General features: G+C 39.8%; 1 protein-coding gene across 1 annotated transcript in view; it reads left to right on the top strand.

Annotated features, from left to right (window-relative positions):
- Positions 1 to 391: 391 nt before the first annotated feature.
- TRPC6 (transient receptor potential cation channel subfamily C member 6) overlaps positions 392 to 23228 on the top strand; it is a 76713-nt gene continuing 53876 nt past the window's right edge. Inside the window, exon 1 of the mRNA XM_030233950.2 lies at positions 392 to 534. Within this exon, the coding sequence (XP_030089810.2) occupies positions 392 to 534 (143 nt within the window). The remainder of the gene's footprint in view (positions 535 to 23228) is intronic.

Genomic DNA, 23228 nt, shown 5'->3' with positions numbered 1-23228 from the left:
ACGGTGCCGCGGGCCGCAGCTCCGCGGGGCCGGGGCGCTGCGGGCGGCGGCGCCGGCGGGGGAGGCGCGCAGGGGGCACCGAAGCCCCAGGGGAGGCGAGCGGAGCCCGCCGCCCTCCCACCTCCCGCCCCTTCCCTCCGGCCGGGGACAGCCGCGCCGGCTGACGCGCCGCAAACTTTGCTGCCCCCGCTCCGAGCTGCGCCTCGCCCGCGGCGCGGCGGGCGGCGGCCGCGGCTGCCGGGAGCCCCTCGCTGCCGGGGCGCGGAGCGAGCGGGGCCGCGGCGCTGCCGCCGGGAGCCCAGCGTGGTCCCGAGCGCCGGCGCCTCCGCCGCGCTGCCGGCGCGCCCCGAGGGAGCCGCCGCGCCGCCCCGCACCTCGGCCACGGGACAGCATGAGCCAGGCGCAGCCCTACGCCCCGCGCAAGGGCAGCTCCCCGGCGCCGGGGGCCCGGCGGAACGACAGCCAGGACTACCTGCTGCTGGACGCGGAGCTGTGCGAGGAGAGCGCCCTGCCGCCCTACGCCTTCTACCCCGTGTGAGTCCCGCCGGCCGGGCCGGGGGTCGCTCCGTCCCTGCGCGGGGGAGGCGGTGGCGGGACAGGGGCGGCGGGCGGGGGTCAGGGCGCGGGGCTGGCAGCGCTGGTGGGGATCTGCCAGCTTCCCTCGCCTCCCCGGGGAGGGGTAGCTGTGTTTGGAAAGGTGGAGGAGCAGCGTTGGCACCGCCGTGCTCGGGCTGGCAGGTCTCCTCTGAGCTCAGCGTGCCTTCCCGCTGGCAGGGAGACGAAGGGTGGCTTGGGCTCAGCTGTGGAGGGCAGGGCGAGAAACGTCGGGTGTACATGGAACTGATAGTGTCTAACGGGTTTAATGTAATGAGAGAAATTTTAACTTCTGTGACCGGTTGTTCCCACCGAGAGAGCGCACGTTGCAGGTGTGTGCATAAAACCATCCTCCTTTCATTATTGCAAAATAATTACAAAACCCCCCATCCTCCTATCATTATATTTGTCAAGGCCGTGTAGCCTTGTGTAGTTTCATTATGTGAATTTTGGCAGGTAGTTACCATTTAAAGCAGACTATGAGAACATATGCAATAAAAGCTGAATTATATAAACATAAATTACAAAGGTTCCAGGAACCACAACTTAACATCCACGTCTATTGGCGTTCAGTGTTGGCAGTGTCCCTTTGGTTATGTGCTGTCAGCATGACTACTGTAATTACCACTTGTTAATGCATCTGAGGAGAAGCTACCCAGCAGAGGGGGAAAATGGGTATTAAGCAATGCAAGATGAGTCCTGAAATCTCAGATGATTGCCAGAAGATGTGTACTTTCTTTTTTACAAATTATATTTTATTGCTTAAATGGTAAATTACAGTTATCAGGCTCTCCTAATATTTGCTGTTTTATCCGTGAGCCACCTACCAGCCACTTGACAGCTACCTGGATAGAGGAAAGGAATTACAACAATGAAACTGGGAACACTTACAGGGCTTGAATATTTATCAACTCAGCTAAGAACAACCAGAGTTTTCAAAATTTACTGCTGTATTGCTATTCTTGAGTGTCTTTGTGGATCACTAATTCAGTATTCTCATGTAGTGTAACAGCATATATTACTGCACATTGGAATTAAACCCTGTCTCAAGATATATGAATGCATACATTTAGTGCATATATCTAATGAATCCTTTCAGAAAAAAAAGCCTTGTGATGTTTAGTTCGGATTGGTTCTCACTAGTGGACTACAGCTTTGAACTAATATGACAATTCTGAAGTTCTTTTGCCATCTACTCACTCAGAGTGGTTGTGCAGATGTGAGAGGATAGATCTTGTGTTAAGTGTTTCAAATCATCTCTTCAACCAAAGTCTGCAAGGTCTGTGGGGTGCTGATAATTTCCCTTCAAGAATTAAGTGGAAAAAGTGCCTGTGCCTGCAGCTCTTGGTGCAGCACTCTCTCAATGCCTCTCATCACCTCACAGTGGTCATAAGGAAAGCCTGCATCCTAATCTAGTTGCTTTGTAGAACAAGGGTAGCATTAACCACAGGAAGTTATCAAGGGCTTGGTTTTCACATACATGTTAGGCATGGAGAAGTTGTTCTTTTTGGGGTTTCTCTGGATGTGGAAAAGAATCACTTCACAGAGATCCATAGGCAATGCCTACATGTGGCCACTGCCAGGACTTCCTTGGCTGGCAGGAATGAATGCAGAGAGTGAATTGGCTTCTCCAGGGTACAGTGATTAATAAACTGTTTTTTAGTTTTTCTGCCTAGCTTCCAGCTTTATCACATTTCAGGTACATTTCAGGTAGATAAGCCTTTTCAACCAAAAGTCATTGGTTTTGCTAGAAGCCTTCATATGGCCAAGAATTTAATAAATAATAAGCTGGGCCATGTGTAACATATGCTCTTTATACTCTTTATCATCTACATGCACTACGAATACTTTTCTCTACTTTTGGTTTTTTAATCCTCAAATTACTGGTATTTCCTGATGCTATTATGGTGATTAATGGAGAACAGTAATGCAGAGTACAGCTGATATCTGAAAAAAGCTTGCTTAGTTTTACCTCCTTTTAAATATTACTGAGAGGGTGACACACTTACTGGCATATATGGTTTGGGACTATTGTTTCAAAAGTAGCTTGATACTAAGGAATAGTTTTCTTCAAGTGGTGATTTAGTGCTAATGCTGATGTTACTGAGGACATTGGTTGTAGAACATGCTTCTCATGTGCTGTTTTGTGACTGCTGTTTAGTGATGTAGTTTCTGGATGATATTAAAAACCCAAACCATTTTCAGAGGTCGATTTCCTGTATTTTAGCTCCTCTTTCTGGAGGACAGCTTTAAGGTATCCAAGGTATCTTTACTGCAAAAAAGATTTCAAGAAGGTACCTTGAGTTCATCAGCTGTGCCAAGTAGAGTCACACAGTCTTTCGGCAGTGGATGGAAGGCTTTTACCTTTATATGTGGTATAATGCAAACCAAAATTTGAATGGAATTTTGTGCTGAAAAATCCTACAGTTCTTTTGAATTCAGAAGCTTAAGCAGGAAATCCAAAAGTTGGGCAATCTGTAGAATTTGTAATTAAATTATTTCCAAAAGATTACTTACTTACTTACTCCAAAGTCTTACTTTTTAAGACTTAATACTTCTAAGATGTGTTAGAAATTATATGCAAGTAAACAGTTTCTTTCTAGTAGTGTTCTTTCATCTGGTCATTGAGTCCTGCCCCTTATGTATCAAGAAATACACTGCAATGTACATGTCAGAAGATTGTCTCCTGGAAGGCAAAAATGTGTATAAGCTGGGATTTGTCCCTTCTGTGCAAGTATTTCATTGGCAAATAGCCCAGTTTTGAGGTTTAAAACGAGATGAAAAGTGCATTTTTATGTCTAACCCCAAGTCTGAGTGCTGATGTGCAGTAGAATTTGGAAGTGATAGCACTTGTATGTAAACTTCCCTGCTGAAAAAATGCTAGTGAAGGACAGATTGTCAGTGCACTAAGCTAGTGAGAAGGCACTAATTCAGTCAGACATCTGGTTATACTGCCTATTTATACTTCACATATTCTGCATTGTAAAAAATAGATGTTTTCTTACAGATGTGAGGAGGGATAATTGTGTATTAAAATGTCAGTTGTAAAGTAAATGAGGCACACAAATTATCAGATGAAAACAAGGGAAAAAGGGTTTTGATGTGCATAACTGCCTTGAGACATAGACTGTTCCTCAACTTTTGTGGCTTTCCAGCTACGTGTTTCTTGAAATTACCAAACCTAGTACATACTTAAAAACCTATTCTTTGTTAAATAACATGTTTAATGGTTTCTTTCCTGCCTGCAATATAATGGTTTCTGTCATTGACATAATGTAATTTTTATCTCTAGTCTCAACTGTCTTGCTTGAAATGACCTGTAAAATTATTTTCCAGACTCTTCATTAGACATAATCTCTTCAGGGAGTACTGTACAATGTGGCAGCTGTGTTTCAGATTGTCAGCCTCTTTGATGAGATGCTTTGTCTTCTGAAAATATGTTGCAATAGTCTCGTTGAGATCAAAAAGGTAGAAGAGTTGGTGTGGAAGGGGGTTCATTTCTTTTTATAGCCTAGTGTATGGAGCAAATGCACAAATCATCATGTGATTTAGGTTTGATGGATCTAATTCATGCTGGGCACTGGAAAAAAAATCATGTCTGAATTTTTCATATTCTGGGTGACTGGGTAGTCCCTTAGGTCTTGAGTAAAAGGACAACAACATTGTTATCAAGCCCCCCAGATTTTAGTTCACTCTGTGTATCCTGCAAGTAGGTAGAAGAGAATGCTTCATTTTCAATATCACACATATCTGTATTTATTTCTTATTAAGTAGGCTTTTTCCCCCACATGTACTCTTTTTTTGGTGCAGGCTTGTGGGATTTCTTGGGTTCAGTTGTTAGGCACTCTTGTGTTCACTGTGTACACTCACTGATTTAACTGTGAGCTTCTTTGGTCAGCTACAGTAACCAGTTTCCTATGCTAATACTTCATAATCATATTGCCTGAGCCATTGTGATAGATCTGCAAGTTTATTTATACCCTAACTCTCATTTAGTCACCAAACAAATGAAAGTCACCTCCCTGGGGGACATAATTTTATAAAACTGTAAGATTTCCATAAAAATGTAAGTAATTTTTAAAATTTGTGTAAGGAAGGTGGAGTAGTGATTCAGAAATGTGTGGGATGTGTATGGAATACTTTTCAATGTAAATGTTAATAACCAGCATGCTGTTTGTCAAACACTGTCCCAGCAGCATTTCTCACCACAGAAGCTGAAGGTTATAATAACTGGCTTCTTGAAGACGTCCTGCCAGTATTGGTATCCCAAAATAAAGGTGGTTTGGCATGGTGGTGTGATAGATGAGTAATGGGATGATTGGCTCTCACAATTAATGGACAAATATCATGTACATAGGTTAAGAAAAGTTTTATAGATTTATAGTTATGTGAACCCCCTTGCGTGGTTATCAAGGGACAGCTGGAGTTGGGACATCTGGGAGGGCTGGCTTGTCACTATGGTGACATCTGACCTCCAGTCAGGATTTGAGGAAGAGATCTCCACCACTGGAGATCTCTTCCTCAGAGAAGGGGTTGACGGACCCCAAGAGCTTTGGGAGGGGTTAGAGGGTTAAAAGGGAGAAACCTCCATTGTTAGAGAGAGAGAGAACATGGCAGGGGGAATCTTTTGCTCCCGGCGCCCTGAACTTTTTTCTCTATTCAGTTTTCTTGTATTTTTGATAAGGTTTGATGAACCTTCCTAAACTCTAAAAAGTGAGTAGCTGTTTCTCACAGTAAGTCTGCGTCATCAGGCTGTGTTAGACTTTCCAGCTCTGCAAACATGAGCAAAAGAAGAGCTTGGTGGTTAAACTGTGTTCATCAAGTTCTTTTGGTTTCATACCCCAGGCTGTTATGCAGTGTGAGGCAATGCCTTAGCAGAAACCCTTAAACTTGAAGTGCATACACTGGGTTTTATAAACAGGTTTGTGCACTTATATGTTGGTGTAGCCACTTGTACACGGAGTCCACTCAGCAGGAGGCTTAAAGGATTTGTGTTGATAAGCAGTATTTAAATCTAAGTTTTGATAATTAAATGTGGGCAAAAAGCTTAATGGTAATTAAATGACAGGCAGTGTTCTCTGGAATGGATTAACATTTTTGTCTTGAAGTGGAAAGTTTATTATTTATTTAGCAGTGACATACACAATCAAGTATACTATTTTTAGTGAAATAAAATATGTGGAATATAATGTGAAGATGACTGGCTAAGGTCTGGGTCTGGGCTTATCTTCCGTATCCATTTCTGTCTAACTACGCTTTTTCCTACTAATATTGCATTTTTCAGCACAGCTCTATTGTAACCCCTAGTCTGATATGTTTGAATAAATTTTTGTCAATATTGAAAAAAAACCTAAAAGGCAAGCTTTGGCATTAAGAATAAAATGTGAGATTTACTACAAGAATCCCAAGTGAAATAATGGCACATCAAGTATTGTCATTTTTAGGTGCTTTCTCAAAGCTGTGTGGGAAGTGGATAACTTGTTTTCTGAAGAGTTGAATGTAGTTCCCTTTTGTTAAAAAATTACTCCTATGAATAAAATATCAATATTGTGGTTGTGAACTCAGATGCCAGCTCAGAAGAGCATGGCTGGAGTTAATTTTGGTCTTAGAACTTGATGAAACACTGGGTTTGATGTCAGTATTTACCTTAGTGAAGAGAACAAAGAAGTGAGGATATTTTACAAAATATTTGGCATCTATGAGCCCTTTCAAGCAGGTAGAAAGAAGGATCATAAACCAAAGGATCATGGTTGATCTGTGGAAAACAGAATACAGACCACAAGGTCTGTAGTGCTGCTGCAGCACTAACAATAATGCAGAGTATTCAGTCTGGAGAATTTCAGTAAAGCTTTGTGCTGTGTTACAAAATCCTAGAAGGGGTTGGTATGGGGGAGATCCTAAAGATTGTCATCTAATCCCAACACCCCTGCTGTGGGCAGGGATGCCATCCATTGGATCAGCTTGCTCAGAGCTCCATCCAACCTGGCCTTGGACACTTCCAGACATGGAACATCCACAGCTTCTCTGGGCAACCTGTTCCAGTTGTCTCAGAACCCTCTGAGTAAAGAATTTCTTTATAACAGCTAATCAAATCTCCTGCTTAAAGCCATTCCCTCTTGTCCTATCCCTGTCTGCACATGTCACATCAGCTTAACTAGCAGTGAGGTGAGTGCCCAGCAGATTGGAGGGGTGGACTCAGAGCTGGTCTGTTGCCTCCTGTCATCTTCTGCCAGCGCTGGGGTTACTTCAGAGGAACCCTTGGTCCTGCTGATTTTCCTCCTGGCCCAGCCTGGGTTTCTCCTATGGTGCACATTGGCTGACTTTAGGACTGATGGCTGACTGCTTAGCAGCTTTTCAAAGGGGAAGATTCCCTTATCTTTGAGGAGTGATTTGTGTTTTCTTTTCCTTCTGCAAGCTGTTTGCCTGCCATCAACATGTTTCAGCTTTTCTAGTCATGATTCCCCCCCCCTTATTTGGCACAGCTAGCCAGGCCAGACTGATAAACTTTGTTAGTCCTACTCTGTGTGCCTGTCCTAGGCCTGCCAAGTAGTAATAGCCCACAGTAAACTCCCCAAGTAGTAATAGCCCACAGTAAACTTCAATGAGAATTATTCCTAAGTAACTGTTTCTCATGACAGAAAATTATAACCCAATTTTCCTTTCTGCTTTTCAATGCAGTAATTGATTTTCTGTAGTAGTTTTAATTCCACTGTGTTAATCTTTAGTTATATGCTTTTCTTCCTTAAGATAAGTTAAAATTACTTTCAATTTTCAAGTATTATAAAAAATGTCGTAATGAAAGAAACATGCACTAGGATTTTCTAGTTTATTATCTTTATTTGCTAAGGTTGTTGTGTTGTCTGTGAGTTGAAGTTATGTTTCTTTGGTTTTTTTTCCATCTGGATTTATTAATTTATAGTTAATTCCAGTGAAACCACAATGTTCAAAGTACATTACCTACAAAAAGCTTTTGAAATGGTTATTGAAAGGTTATAGAGCTTTATTTGGGGATATGTGGAAGAGGAGTTCTTGAAAGTTATATGTGTGCTATACTAGTGGTGCTTATTCAAGGAGAAATCCTGTGCTCTGAGAGCAAGCTTCCCTTAGCCCTGAAGGATAATCCTGACTGCTGGAGGATCTGCCTGTGCCATTTCCACTGCTTGTCCTTTGCTTTCCAATGTCCTGTAGGAGCACATAGAGTAGGGTGGTTGCCCACAGGATTCATTCAGGCTCTGCAAAGGATCATCTTGCTCCACTGGTGAGTGGATTACCTAGTTATGCCAACTAATCAGATGCAAGAGGCAGGCTGTGGGAAGGCAGCAGGGACTCTTCCTCTCTGTAGATTTTATATTCCTCTCCCTTTAAGAAAAAGTTTCCTTTTAATTACTCAGGACAGTTTTTGAAGACTGCTGCTCTTGTGAGTCTTAATCTCGTACAACTCAAGTGAGTTTTAGAATAGTACAAGACAATAGTACTTCTCCCCATACAAGACAAAAATTTGTTTTCTCTCTTCTAAGTGTAGAAATCTGAGCTAAAAACTCCAACAGCCCTTGATAAAAATACAATTGAAGTGCAGTAGCACTTAAGAAACTTAGCTGATATGACTTCATTTATGAGTAGTAAGCACGGGATGAAGCTTTTCAAGGATGCTGGGCATTTTGTGTGGCCTAACATTGTGAGATGTTCTCACTTCAGGATCTTAAAAACTCAACCACACAGTATCAAAAGCTCTGGAAAACTTGGGCAGTAATCCATATTACTGTTCAATTCCCTTGGATGTCAGTGGGGCTGGGAGTCTGTAACAAGCTCTTACTGCCCAGGGAAGACTAAGGAGTTGCAGCAACATGGCAGATATGGTGGAGCAAAACCAGCAATATCTTGAACTGACATCTAAGCAACAAATAAAACCACCAAAAATTAGGAGGGCAGAGGAACTTAAGTTTTTGAAGATAGAGTTTAGATTATTTGAACATTTTGTACAGCACTTCTTACATAAAAGTCAGCAACAGTATCTCCAGGTCTGCAGAATGTAAGCTGAATATGGTACAAAGCTGGAGAAGTTAATGTTCCCTACTTTTCTTCAGAAGAGAATTTTAGAGGTTTAACTTAGACAGCTATTTAATCATTTAGCAACATCTGATGTGAGCACATTTTAAGGTAAACAGCAAATGATGTGACAGTGAAATTTCAGAGCTTCTTTTTATGATAAAATAATAATGGTCTTACCTAACAAGTTCATATATAAAATATACACTGGGATTTCTTACCCCACAGCCACTTCCATCCTAGAATCAGCAATCATTTAATGCATAACAGGAAGAGAAACTAAAAAAAAATAACCTAGGCAGGGATTTACAGAGACAGCAAGTCTAATGGCTCTCATTTTACAAAGCTGTCTGAGGATCTTTCCTGACCTGAGGTTTCTATTTTACTGATTTTACAGCAAATTAAAAACCAGCAGAAATCTCCCTAGTTATCAGTGATAATGCCTGAGAGGGAAAGGATATCCATTGTGGTTTAACTAGCTTTGTGCAGGACGTGGATCAGTGAGGAAGGTGCTGGTGGCAGCACTGCTGGGTGTCTGTGCCTTTTTCCAACTCTGTCTGTGACAAGATTTCTGACTGCATACAGGTCTTGATATTTCCAGAGGGCCAGAAAAGGCATGGAAGTATAAATTCAGGAGGAGGGGAAGTAGAATCACTGCAGAGACATGTGGTCCAGTTCCTGTATGTATTTAGAGGCCTGAGGACACTTCTGGGGAATCAGAATTGCATGACAGATTCAACAGCAAAGTGTCTTTTGATGAGTGAGATGTAATTTCTGAATAATTTTACGTTTGGAATAATTCTTCTGAATCTCTCAATATTATACTGGCAGAGGGGGAATGTTGCCCCAGACATGAATTTCCAACCAGTCAGCCCCTTGGCAGTGGCACAGGACAGGTGAGTGCTCTTTGTTGTGAGAAATATGGAACAAGATTTGTGGCACTGAATGCCATCTGAAAGTGGAAGTGTTCCCATCTGTGCAAGCTCTCATCCAACTCAGCAGCAGGCTCCTGCTGGTCAGGGGCATGAGGTGGCTCTTTTTACATGTGATGCAGGGCTGGGGTCCTGCCTCTGTCCCTGCTGGGGTTGTACTTCTCTGCTATGTCATGGTAGCAAGCAGTCAAGATCATTCCAGCTGTGTGATCCTGTTTGTTCAGGTAAGCACAGCTTTTTGTCATGCTCCTTGGGCTGATTCTCGTGCTGCTGTAATCATAACATTTTTCCTGAGTGTAGGCAATGGGTCATTAGTGGAATATATTCAGATATGCTAGCAGGTGTCACTGTCTTGGCTGGAGAGTCAGTGATTGATAGGATCAACTTACCTCTCACTTTTCTTGGTAACCCCTGAGCCAAGGACTGAGACAAAAGGTAGAAGAAAACAAGAAAACATCCAGTATTCTTCTAATATTCTTCAAAGCACTAGTTCTGAGAATATAAGAGGCAGTAAATATGAAATTATGAGTGCTAAATACCTTACCAAAAAAAAAAAAAAAAAAAAAAAGGCAAGGTGCTAAAAATGATGTAACTGGGGGGGATGTTTCAAAGGAATTGAAAAAGTTATCGATCTACAAAATAAGACTCTCTTGTTTTCCCACCTGTCTCCAGTCATCAATTAGCATCTTCCTAAAAATTCAAGGTAATTTCCAGAAAGCAGCAATGACAGATGAAGCTGCTGTATATTCTCATGTAGAGGAATGGGACATTGCAGAGAGGGAGAGAAGGATGGTAAAACTATTTTCATGACACTTTTCATGTGCAGCATCTGGAGAAATCATATGTCAACTAGACTAACTTTATATCCCAGACATTATTGCTGCATGAGAGCATGACCCTCTGCTCCTCACACTTTTGCACTTACTGCTGCTGCACTTACTGCTGCTGCAGAGAGTAAATAGCATAACACTTACAGGTGGATCATGAGGAAAAAATCCAATTTCTCAGTAAATAAAAATTGTAAGCAAAACTCTGAAAGTGCGCGTTTTGTCTTTTGGGTTTATTTCCTTCCCCTTCCCTTCTTCTTGGATGTCATCTTTTATGCCTGGCAAAAAAAGAACAATTTCATTTTTCCAACAGAGAATATAGATGAAGGCTGTGTTCCCATTTCCCAAGTCCTATGTAAAAATGAAAGCTGAGTAAATCTGAAACTTCTGTTCATGTGGAATGTTACTGGTTTTGTATTTGTTTTCATGGTTTAAAAAACCACTTTCATTTTTTTTTCCCAAATAAATTTTGACAGCGCTGTTCTCAGAAGTATTCTCCACTAGCCTTTTAATCAAAAGTGTTTCAATGTGGCTGAAAGAAGAATGTTTGCATTTGGCTTGTTGAAGCCACCATGAATCATACATGGGTTGATCCAATATTAACTGCTTTTGGATCCCCCCCAGGGATGGCTGTAGAGGGGACAGTTCCAGCTCTGCTGAACTCTTTCCCGCTCTGCAGACGTGCCTTGGCTCCCTGGGCAGTACTCAGGTGTGTCTGCTCGTCGGTGTTCAGCTCATGGTGTTCTCTCAAGAGACCAGCCCAGGCTCAGCTCTTGTGACCAGAACTACAGTTCTGTCTCCCTTCAGTGGGAAAATGCAGCTAATTGTGCTGTGGAGCTGATGCACAGCTGTACATTCCAGATCAGTCACAAAGCAGCCATACAAATGCTTTCTTCTCCTCAACAATATGAAAGTTTAGATTCAGGTAATGGAGCCTCCCCTTCTCCCCTTAATTTTGATGTATTTGGTTAAAATCTGGTAAGTGAAGTTAGGCAGTTAGACAAGCAAGAATTCCTGATGATTTTTTTTTTCAGAACCTGTATATAGCACCAAATAAATGAAAAGGGCACTTGGATTCTTATGTCTCCAATGTACTTTATTTCTCCAGGAGGAGAGTTCCCTTCCATCCCAACAAACTACTGCTGTAGGAGTCCTAACTCTGCTAGAGCCCCTGCAATTTCATGCTAAAAAATGCTGTACATTGTTATTCTGCTTTGATTCACTGGATTCTCTGGATGTTAGAATCATCATTCTTTATCACTTAACACTATTTAACTAATGAAAGTTTTACTTAAATTACAGTTCTTCTCTGGAGCATATTACAAATCCAGTATAATTTGACAATAAGTATGACCATGTGAGAACTGCTTTTGATTGGTATTTACCATTGTACCTGAAGGTCAGTGCTCCAAATTCTTATAGTTTGAATCAATCTGTCAGTTTGAATAAATACCCCTTAGGAAAATTTCTCATATCTGTATTTCACTGTAGTGAATTATTTAGCAGTAAGGTTGGTTTGTGGGGTGTCAAAGACCAAGTTGCAAGACCAGTTTCAACTCAGGAAAAACAGAAATCTCAATCCACAGTGGCTACCTGCCAGAAAAATATTAGCAAGGCAGAACATTTTTTGTTTCTGTTCCTTGTGTTTTCTTCTTGAAGATAAAAGTCTCAAGGTTTTCTCTGTATATTCTGAAACTTAATTTGCGTAACAAATATTAGAAGTAAACCAAAGTATTTCCCTTTTTTTGTACTGCTTTCCCTTTTATGTATGCACACATTGAAATGATAAGATCTTCTGCAGGAAGACTTCTTCATCCTGAAGTTGCACTGCTGCAGTTTTTATTGTGTGTGTGTTGAGGTAAATTTAATGCTACTGCCAGGATTCTTTAATTAGAAGTACATCCCATTTACATGATGAAAATGGCTTATTCCTAACATTGATACAGGAAGAGCATCAATAGGCACATTTCATTATTTTCCTACAAACACAGCTGTTAAAAAAATGGTCTCCTGGACATAAGCATTGAATATTGTGCAAATCTTTATTTTTTTCTAGGTAGGAAAAGTTTGCTTAGATCTAATGTTCTCTCTGAAGTTGTTGAACTTAGTGTCAGCCTTTCATCATTGGTTGAGTTACAAATGCAGTTTCTCAGTGAAATCTTAATTTTATAGAAATACAAGGTCAGACCTAGATTATATTAGATGATGGACACATTTTATTTTATACAGAGTGTGTGGAAGAACAAATGGATACGCATATTAAGTTCCTGAATCAGTCCAATGTAACTGCTGGAATAATCTTAATCATTACCTTTTTCTCATTTGTATTTGCTATATTATTGCATAGCTCTGTTATTTGAAACACAATTATCTGTAAGTTAGTTACTCTCTTTAGTACACTTACACTCTCTTCTACTTCTTTGGCAAAGGAGAGACAGCTTACTGTTCCTTCTTCCTCAGATGCCAGGCAGAAAATGTACATGCTGCTTCTGCAGAGGGAAGCAGCTCTGTCCCTAAACTCTGATGGCTCATCCAATTCCAACAGATTTTCCTATTGCTCTTTTCTATTCAGATGTTTAAAAGATCTTTAGTACTTTTTCCTGTGCTCTGAGTAGTCCTGAGGTTGTTGGTTGTCATTTTCCTAATCAGTTGTTTACACAGCTTTCATTTCATATCCAGTCTCTTTTATCCACAATTGCATGCACCCATAAATTATTCTAGGTCTCCTGCAATCATGAGACATATATTCAGCATGGAGATCCATGATGTTAAAATCCATATTTTTCTCCCATCTTTATTTTATTGGCAGCTTTCCTCAGTTCAGAGCCCTCACCATGGCAGGTCAAGATTAGTGAGAGATATACAAAGGAGAATACATTGAAGGGTACTATATTTATAAAAAGGAATAGCATCTGAAATAAAAAAAGAATATGCTCTGAATAGTGTTTCACCATGAAAGTTTCTGAATGTGGAGACTCTACCTAGAAATTTGATTAGATCTCAGGGCTGTTTTATTCCATATTTGCAGATTTCCTAAGATTTCAGCTACATTTGATATTAGCAGTCAGATCTACAAGAAAGAAATACAGGCTGAATAGATCTTCTGAGGATAAAAGAAATACTCAATTTTGGATTGCAACCCAGAAGATGACTAATCTGATTAAGGCATAATTTATTTCTGTGTTGGAGTGCTACACTGCTGACTGGAGGGCATGTTGATCTGCCCTATTACAGACTCAGTTTTGTGTCATTCACTGTAGGCTTTATGGTTAAACCATGTAGGTGCCTTTCTCCTCATTCAGTTAGCAATTTTTTTCATCTTGTTCAACTCTTTTCTATCTTTACTTGCATTGCATATGGAAATATTGGAGTAATCTTTGCCACTTTGTTTCCTGTCTAGGATTTGTCCTTTTCAACTTGATGGGGTTTTGTTGTAAACTCTGGGTTTTCTTATCCTTACAGAGGATAAGAACAATTCTACTGAGGCTCTTGTGCATGTTTTTCTTAAAGGAGGCCCAGTAGTATTGGTTCAGAACAAGCAATAAAAAAAATGTGACTAGCTAAAATTAATAAAGCTTTATAAATATAAAGTGATGTATCTAGACTTGCTACCTTCAGCAGCATTTCTCTGACCAAGTAGAGGAAGCAGCTACCTGAAGAGCTGTCTTCTTAAGGTGTTTTACATTACTTTAATCATTCTTTTTCTAATCATCTCCAGGTCTCCTGTTCAAGATGGTTTTTGTGTTTCTCTGACATTATTTGCTGATACTCTATTGCCTGGAACCGCAGCTGTAAAATAAACTGTGCTAGAGCTGTTGGTGGAAATTGTGTCTGACTCATGCCAGAAGTAATTCATACCTCTAGAAGACCAGGGAAGAGGAATAAAACAAGACATTGTGAGTTTGGTCTGAATTCTGTTCAGTGTTTCACCTTTTGCTTGAATCCCCCCATGCAATTCCTGGATTTCTGCATTGCAGTTGGATTTAAATACATTCAGTGTCTAGGATGAGCTCTGTTATCTCTACTATGTCACAAATGTTTGTTTTCCTTCCTTCCTTATATATATATATATATAAAATTTAAATATATATTTATATGTGTGTATAACATATGCACATGCTCATATAGGTTCCCCTTTTTCTCCTTTTTGAAAATAGATGCCATTAAATGGAATTAAAGGAAAATACCCTCTATCATTAAATGATCAAAGTAAAGAGAGTTCAGCAGAGCTCTTGACACTGCCAGCACAAGCTTGTGTTGGTTTTCTTTCACTGTATTGTTGTGTTTATCCTCACCTGCTGAAAATTCTGTGAGTGGATGGTCTCTGGACCTTACATGATAAGAACTGCACAAAGGCAGGCAGTCAGGAGTTCCTTCCCCATCCCCATCACATGGAATTAAGGTCCCTAAGGGGCCTGGCAAATTCTGAGCTAAGGAAATGCATGGCCCTGCTGCCTGGATATCCTTCAGTAGGCTTACCCTAAGCAGAGAGGTGTCAGGGAGAAGATGGGGCCATGTCTCAGTCCCACAGGTACACAAAAGGGGTGTCTGAAGCAGCCAGCCTTGTGGGGTGCTGGCTACTACACACAGAGCTGTGTTATCTGGTTTTGTGTCTGGGGAGGGAAAATCCCAGATGTGGGCAGCAGGCAAGCAGTGTTACAGAAGCTGCTGCTTCTTCTGAGGCTGTCTGAGTAAAGGGTCCCCATTCAAGCAGAATAGTCATTAACTTGTGACCAGGAATGCATGAAAGAATCCTTGTTAGCAGCTTAAAAATGAGAGGACTACAAGGCACTTGATAGCTATTGGTTTGTTTTGACAAGTGGGATTCTCTCTGCTTAAATTGCAGTTCTTTAAGCTTCTGAATTAATCTGTACACAAAAGGTATGTAGGGAGCAGTGGAAGTGATATGAAAATGTAAATTATCTAAGCCTACCCATAAAAGTTTATTCAACCTTAAGTCCCCTCCAATTCAGAAAGCACTTTACCCTGTGATTATGTCTGAATGGTTTTAAGGCAACTGAAGTGAAAAGTAACAAACTAATTTTAAGAACTTAGACTTTAGTTACATAAAAGGAAGTGGAAAAAACCCACACTAATATTTTACTATTCTTTTGCTTCTACAAAAATATTTTTTCTAGTTTTGCATACATAGTATATTCATCTTACTGACCTTAAAAAAAAATGAACTTTTAGATATACTGAACCAATTCATTTAATTTTCCTATTGTGCATATTATATCACACTCCTAAACATGATTCTGGCATTCTGTACTTCTAAATGTTTTAAATTATTGTTATGATTTATTACATTTGGAAGCAATAAATTAAATTTTCTCTAGTATTTAATTGAATATTAATGAGTCATTTAATGGAGTTGATAATAATATGAGTGAGAATTTTTGAAAGGCGTAAAAAATTAGTTCTGGCATTTAACATTAGTTAACAGTGCCTATAGGATTTGACAGAAGGATGGGTAGGCATGGAACTATTATACTTTTATTGAGCTAATCTGCTTCTGTGTGTGGATTTTATAAAGCATGTTATAAGGCATTAATGCACTTGTCAGTTTTGCAGATGTAAAGGGGTTAAAAACACAAGTTGATTTGCATAAATGAAGATTGACAGATGATCTGGCATAGGTGAACAGTAGGATTTTTATCTCCTAAGAGGTTTTATTGACTGTAAAGTATTAGAATGAGAATTAATTTAACAGTGATGCTTACTTCTTGCTACCTGACATGATTTAAATATGTCAGCCCTGAGTAGTGCTGTTAACTCACAGTAGAGTCAGTGCAGAGAATCCCAATGTTTCATCTCTGGTTGAAGAGCAAGAAATTGAGAATAAGGCCTGCTGACTACATGGAAAAAAACAGCCACTAAATTAATTTTGAAGAGCAAATTGCAGTACTTACACACTAAAACCTGTGTATATCTGAGAAAGTCTTTGAAAACATAGAGTGTATCTTGGCTTTAGACAAGTTGTTGAAGTATCTAATGACAGAATTTCAAATATTCCTACAGATGACAGGATAGGAGAACAAGTGCTGTTGTATAGTTCTCCTGCAGTAGCCTTGAAACTTAAAAGTTTCAGCTTAGTTTATTCATCTCACATCTCTGCGGATTGTTTACCTTTTTGTTTCACCTTTTGCTGAAGGGGACCTGTATTTGACTGGGTGTTGCTGGACTTTCATTTCTAGTTATAAAAATTGTTCTCCAGAAATTGACTGGTTGGTTTTTCCTTGTGCAGGCTGAAGGGCTGTGTGGATTCTCAATTACCTGGATGACTTACATTCTTACTGATTAAACTGCCTTTTGTGTGTGTCTTGTGAGGGGTGTTGTGTACTGATTTGAGAACCTTAAAAATTTGCATTTTTTGTCGTTAAGTGGATGACTGGATGGTTTCTAATTTGCAAAACTACACAAAATAAGTTTACTGTCATCCACTTTCTTTAATGTCAGTTCAGGCCTCTTTATGTTTATCTTTGGAGTTCCTATCATTTACAAAAACAATTCTTTGGAGTCATGGTACAGATGATGTCATAAATGCAGTAGAGACACAGATAAATGGGCATTAATGCATGTCAGCATAACTGGGAAAAGAGGAATGGTTTTGTAACAGCTTCACCATCTGGAGATCACCCTTATTTATGGCATTGACTGTGGGAAGGGAGCAGTGTTTGTGCAAAGTTTATGTAGATGGACAACACTGAGATATATTTTATTTGAAGACTAACTTATGATGAACTTTAAAAAGCCATTTTTATACATGCAAAGCTCTCCAAATAATAAATTTATTTGAAGAATGTGAAGATATTTTTTTCTGATTATGGATGTTCATATTGTAGCACTGCTTACAGAATGAGGAACTTACTGCATGGGCAACTATAACTACTGTGAAAATAAATGTCTTTGATTATTTTTATCTGGCAGTGGATTTAAAAGATCTCAGATTTTGTGACTTTCAACTGAATTTCCTAATGTGAGCTTCAAGGTTTGATAAAGTTGCCTGTGTATTATCATGGCAGGATGTTTTTATCTGTATTCTTTCAAAATTTATCCTACTGAAAGTGTACTAATTTGTCAGCAACTCAGTACTCATTTAGCTGTATTTTTCCAGTTACAAGTGTAATAACTTCAAGGAAAGTTAATGGTGACCTTCAAGCCTGAAAAACACTGAAGCATTCCCTATTTTAAAGTTACATCTCAATATATATATTACACTTTCAGAGAGCTTTCATTAGGGACTTGTATACTGTGAGTTGATCAGATTTTGATTTTGGGACTTTCTGAACCAGATAGAGGTCATGATTTGTTTTTCTGCAATAGGTGTAGGTTTCCAGCTCAGGGCAAATGGATACTGTGACTTCCATTTCCTAGGGCAAGTTTAGTGAAGCAGATTATTATCTATGGTTTCTTTACTCTAAAATGTACATTTCAATGACCAAAATTCCCATTTAGAGCCTGAAGGCATCATCTCACTTGACACAATAAGTCACAATAGAAAGGCTCTGTAACATATTCTCTTGTGGGTGTTGAAATGTCAAAGGGTTGTGTAGATCACCAACTGGAATCCTTAAAATTTAGAAGCCCTTTCACCTTCACACAAGCTTAAGCATCCTAAATATGGCCAGTAACTAGAAATTTATGAAATACAATTGGTAAAAAATGAGCTACATTTCAGTCAGATAGATGCTCAGAGGAAAAATTAGAAGTCTGTCTCCTAAAATGGAATTTCATGTTTGTAGAGTTGATTAAAAATGTGTTATAAAAGGAATATGGAAAATATTAAAATAATTTTTTCAAAGCCTATCAGAAGTTTTCAGTTGTAAAGGAAAACAATCTTTTCTTTGCCATTTCAGTTTTTAATAGCTCTATCAGATAGGGGTGATATTTTGTGACTAGTGAATGGTAGATATACCAGCTCCATTTCAAGAACAGAATATGAAGTTTTAGACAGAAAATTGAAAAAAGGAATAATATGACAAAATGAAATGTAGCAAATTGCCAGCTACTGCAGGTTATTTCTATATTAATAAGGACAGCAGAAGTTAATGTACCAGGACTCAGTAATGCATTTGATATAATGTCATATAGGAATTTATTTGTGAAGTTAGGAAATATTGCTGTCATTGAAGAAATTGCTTTGGTGGAAGGAAATAAGGGGTTGAATTCTGGTTTCCAAATGCTTAACTTGTACAGTTCTTCGTGATGTAACTCCTTGCCTAGTTCAAGGAAATATTTTTTTCTTTTGTCTTTGAAGCATTATGTATCTGGAAATTTTTTGTGCAGTGGAGGTCCTCCAGATTAAGAAGAAGCAATCCAGTCCCTTCAGTTTTTTTTAATAGCTCTTTTCTTGACTTTTAATAATTTATTACCACACATCACACCTTGCTGGTGATGATTTGGTCCATTCAATCACTTGTAACATAGTTGCCTCTCAGAAACAGTTCCTGTTTCTTATGTTTCTCTGCTTCCAAAATATACTTATTTATTATTCCAAAATATACTTATTTGTTTGCTCAGAGAAGATCCAGCTACTTCATGTTGCACATAGTATTGTTCAACTGAGTTTGAATGATTTCAGTCTCCAGCAGTGGAGACTCCACAAATTGTTTTGTCAGTCTGTGCCAGGGGTGAGCATTTTTTCTTCAAACAAAATCAGAGTATCCTGTGTTGCAGCTTCTGCTTTTTGCATCTTGTCCTTTCACTGAGATGAGTCTGTCTCAGTTGTTTTCATATCCTTCCAGCAGGTCTTTATAAAAAGCAGCAAGATCTTAGCCTCAGCTTTCTTTCCTTCCAGATGATTAAGAACAGTTTGCTCAATCTCTTCTTTCATTTCTTGAGCTCCAGCACCCTTGAGCACTTGCTGGCCTTGCCTTGTTATGTCCATACTTTAGTCATGTGAGTCCAGAACTGGACACAGTACTCCAGATGTGCCCAACAGGGACTCATCACTGCCCAGAAAAGGGTAAGGATGACTTCCCTTGATCTGCTGGTAGCGCTGTTACTGGTACAGCACTGTACAGGCTTGGTTGTCCTTGCCAGGGGGCAATTGCTGAGTCTTCTTTACCTTGAGGACCTTCAGATCCTCTGTGGAACGCTGCATTTTCTCCAGTTGTTCTCCAGCTTGCTGCACTGTTTTAATGTGTCCTGGACATAGACTTCACAACTGCCTTTGATGAAGTTTGTAGTGTTACACTTGGCCCATTTCTGTGGTCTGCCCTTTGAACAGCAGCTCTACTTTCCCGTGTGTTGGTGCTCCCACCATCTTCCCCAAGGTGTGCTCTACCTTGTCATCCATGTCACACATTTAACACCATTAAACACTAGTGTTGTTCCAGGAGGGATGCTGGTAACCAGCTGTAGCTGGGCTTTGTAGTGCTTGTTGCTACCCTTTGAGCCCCAATGCCCTGGCACTTTTGGACCCCCTTTATCCTGTCCCTCTCCAAACCATACTGCATCAATTTGTCTGTCCTACTGTGGGGTCATATTGAAGGCCTGGCTAAAATCAAGGTCAGTGATGCCATGGCTCTAGCTTGGTGCAGGGAGCCCAACATCTTGTCATGGAAGGAAGTCCAATTATCAGATGTGATTTGCTGCTAGTAAATTGATGCTGCCTTTTCCACCTTGTTATCCTTCATGTGTGGGAAATGTTTTCTGGGAGAATTTACCACAGACTTCCTGAGATACTGAGATTGGGCTGATTCACCTACAGCTGTGCACAGGTTACCTCTGGGGAAGCCCTTTTTTGAAAATGGGGGCAAGATTTGCCTTTTTCCGCATATCAAGAATCAGGAACTTTTCTCAGATGCCAAAACCTTTGAAAGATAGTACATGACAATCTTGCAGTGGTATTGGCAAGGTCCCTCAGAAACTTACCATGTCTCTTATGTGATCAGTTGTACTTAAGTATATCCAACTGGCCCAATTTAATCTTCTGGTAGAATAATGCTTTACTCCCCTGCACTCTGATACTTGGCTCACAGACTTGACAAACTTTGCCCATCAAGGCAATGAAAACCAAGCTCTTCAGACTTACTCATTCCATTAGGTTCACTGCCACATGGAGTAATGGACCTATCTTCTCTTCAGCCTTCCTTTTTTTAGTATTTGGTTTCTTTAATATCCTTTAGAGGTTTTTTCATTTCCTTTGCTAATTGTAACTTTACCCAGACTTTGGTTCACCTAGCTCCATCCCTATGTGGTTGGACAGTATCTTTGTACTGAATGACATTGTTTCCTCCTTCCACTGTCCCCGTGCTTCCTTTTTACTCCTGTGCTCAATCAGGATATTGTTGTTCATTCATACTGGCCTCCTGCAATGCTTTTTTGATATATCACAAGGGGCTCTTTCCATATTTTTGAGGAGGGTGTCCTGAAAACCAGCAAGTGCTCCTTGACTTTTTGCCTTCCCACAGGATGCTGCTGAGCAGCTTTCTAAAGAAGGTCATGTTTGCTCTCCTGAAGTCCAAGATTCTTAATTCTGTTGTTTGTCTTGCTGCCTTCTTTCAGAGTTTTGAGCTGTACAACCTCACGGTTCCTGATGACAAGGCTGTTGATGACCTTTTTATCTTATACCACTTCTTAGTTTGTGAGTAAGAAGTTGGAAAGTTCCCTGTCCTGCTTTTTGCCTAATCCATATACAGTGTCACAAACAATTCCCTTTCCAGTTTAAGAAATGAGAGTGTTTCTGGACCTGTTTCCAAATGTTCATTTTCATGCTGCCACCCTGTTCTCAGCAGTGAGAGAGTTTACTGGAGCTGAGCACAGTGGCTGTAGTGAAACATTCATTTTAACCAGCGTAGAGGTGGATGAGGATTAGCCTCACAGGCATGCCATGCACGCAGTTGACTACACTTGTGAAAAACACTGTACCAGATACTGCCAATTTAAAGAATACATTTCTTTGTTCTGTAAAAGAAGACTTTCATTAGCTCTAAAAAGGGGAGAGGTACAGAACAAATGATAGAGAAATTTAAGTGTGTGTCTGTATGTGTTCCCCCAAGCACTCAGCCAATCCCAACCTGGGAAAATTTTAAGTAGAAGGTTCACTGATAGTAAGAGACAAGTGATCTCTCTTAAGACCCCCTCTGCCCCCTACCTGCTGTATGGGTTTTCCTTGCTTTAAAAGTTCACTTCCTGCTGATTCCAGAAGGAGTAGCTGATGCTCTTTGATTAAACCTGTCCGTGCACACTTCCAAAGCCCTGCACCTGACACATACCCTGGAAGCTTCTGGGATCACAGTGTCATGTCCCCATTTCCATCTTCCCCCAACCTGTCTCCATTTGGCTTTACATTAAAGAACGTCTCATATGCAGGTGGGGAGGGAGCTGTATAACTCTGCAGTTTTTTCAAAGCAGAGTTTGGACTTGATCCTAATAAATAAATCTCCTGTGACAGTTTAATCTAGCTGCATAGTATAGCCACAATGTAACCATTGAAAAGAATCTTCTCTGACAATACGCTGGAAGGCAGTATATTTATAGTCGTACAATAGAGGTGTAAATGTGTTCTCAAATATTTCCAATAAAATAAAAATGTGTCGTAGTAGCAAAAAGGAGAAATTGGCTAGAGCAACACTTACAAATTTATTGTATGATAGTATTTAATTGAATAGTTACTCACAGTGTATGGGGGGTTTTTTGTATGTTTCTTAACTTTTTTTTTTTTTCTGTTTGCAGTATTTCTGCTGGATGTTTTACTTCCGTGTACTTCTCTAGATGGTACTTCTTATCAATTTATTGAAACTAATTATGAAGGTTTTGCCTTTGTAGGGGCAGAATTTAAATCTGTGTTATTGATATAATTCTGCAGTGATGGGCATCTTCTGGATGGAGATGTCATAACTTGTGCTGAACTGGAGCTCTTCAGCCAGGACAGGTCAAAAATGCTCATATGCCAGTAATCATGGAATGAGATTTCCTGAGGATTTCATTCGGAGCCAGTTCATGACTGAGAGAGGTATCTGCCACAGGTCAAGATGCATATAAGGCTGATAAATGTTTCTTTGTGCTGTGCAAAAGCTTTTTACTGGAATTTTTGTTGTTTAACACAGATTGTTTTCTGTACTGTTGTGCTGATATGTGCTTTCCCCATATTAAAAACAGTAGGAGAAAGGACATAGCAAAAGTGTGCAAATAGCTACAGCAAAAAGACTCATCAGCCTAAAGCTTAATTCATCCTGAAGAATGGAAAACCTTGCTAGATGAATACGGGTTTCTTTAAAAGCTCCTTACATTTTATCAATATTTCCTCCAACATGAGAAGTCACATAAATTCCTCTTTCAAATCCTGTAGAAGAGATTTTTTAATATTTTATTAAATACTCAGGTTCAATTTATTAGGAGTTTTTTTTAGTTCCAGCCACAGATTTCAAAAGTAGGATTTTTCAGTTTATAATTTTCATAGGTATTTGTGATTGACTATCTTTGAACTCTGGTTTCAGCAGATAAGTATGAAGAATTTCCATCAGAAAGTTGTTTGAGATTCCTCTTTTCACATATATAATTTCTGTTTCATGAGGCTGTATTTGAGTAAATATGTCTGATGTTTCTTGGAAACCTCAGAACATGCATTATTCCAATAAATTGTGAAAACGAGGCAATGAGAAAATTAGGAATCTTTCACTCCTCCCATAAATTCACATCTGAAAAGTGAAGACAGGCTTCTTGAGCATTTCTCAAAATTATTCTCTGGATTAGATAACACCAATGAGATTCTGTGGTGACAGGATACAAAGATTTATACTTCTGTATTACAGATTCAAATCCACTTTGTGCTGTTATAACTGGGGGGAAGATCCTTGCCTAACTAAAAATGTCTTGCTGA

This window comes from Serinus canaria, chromosome 1 (assembly GCF_022539315.1).
Source record: "Serinus canaria isolate serCan28SL12 chromosome 1, serCan2020, whole genome shotgun sequence".
Taxonomy (NCBI): Eukaryota; Metazoa; Chordata; class Aves; order Passeriformes; family Fringillidae; genus Serinus; species Serinus canaria.
Note: the sequence above shows the minus strand (reverse complement) of the source record. Positions and strands in the feature narration are given on the sequence as shown.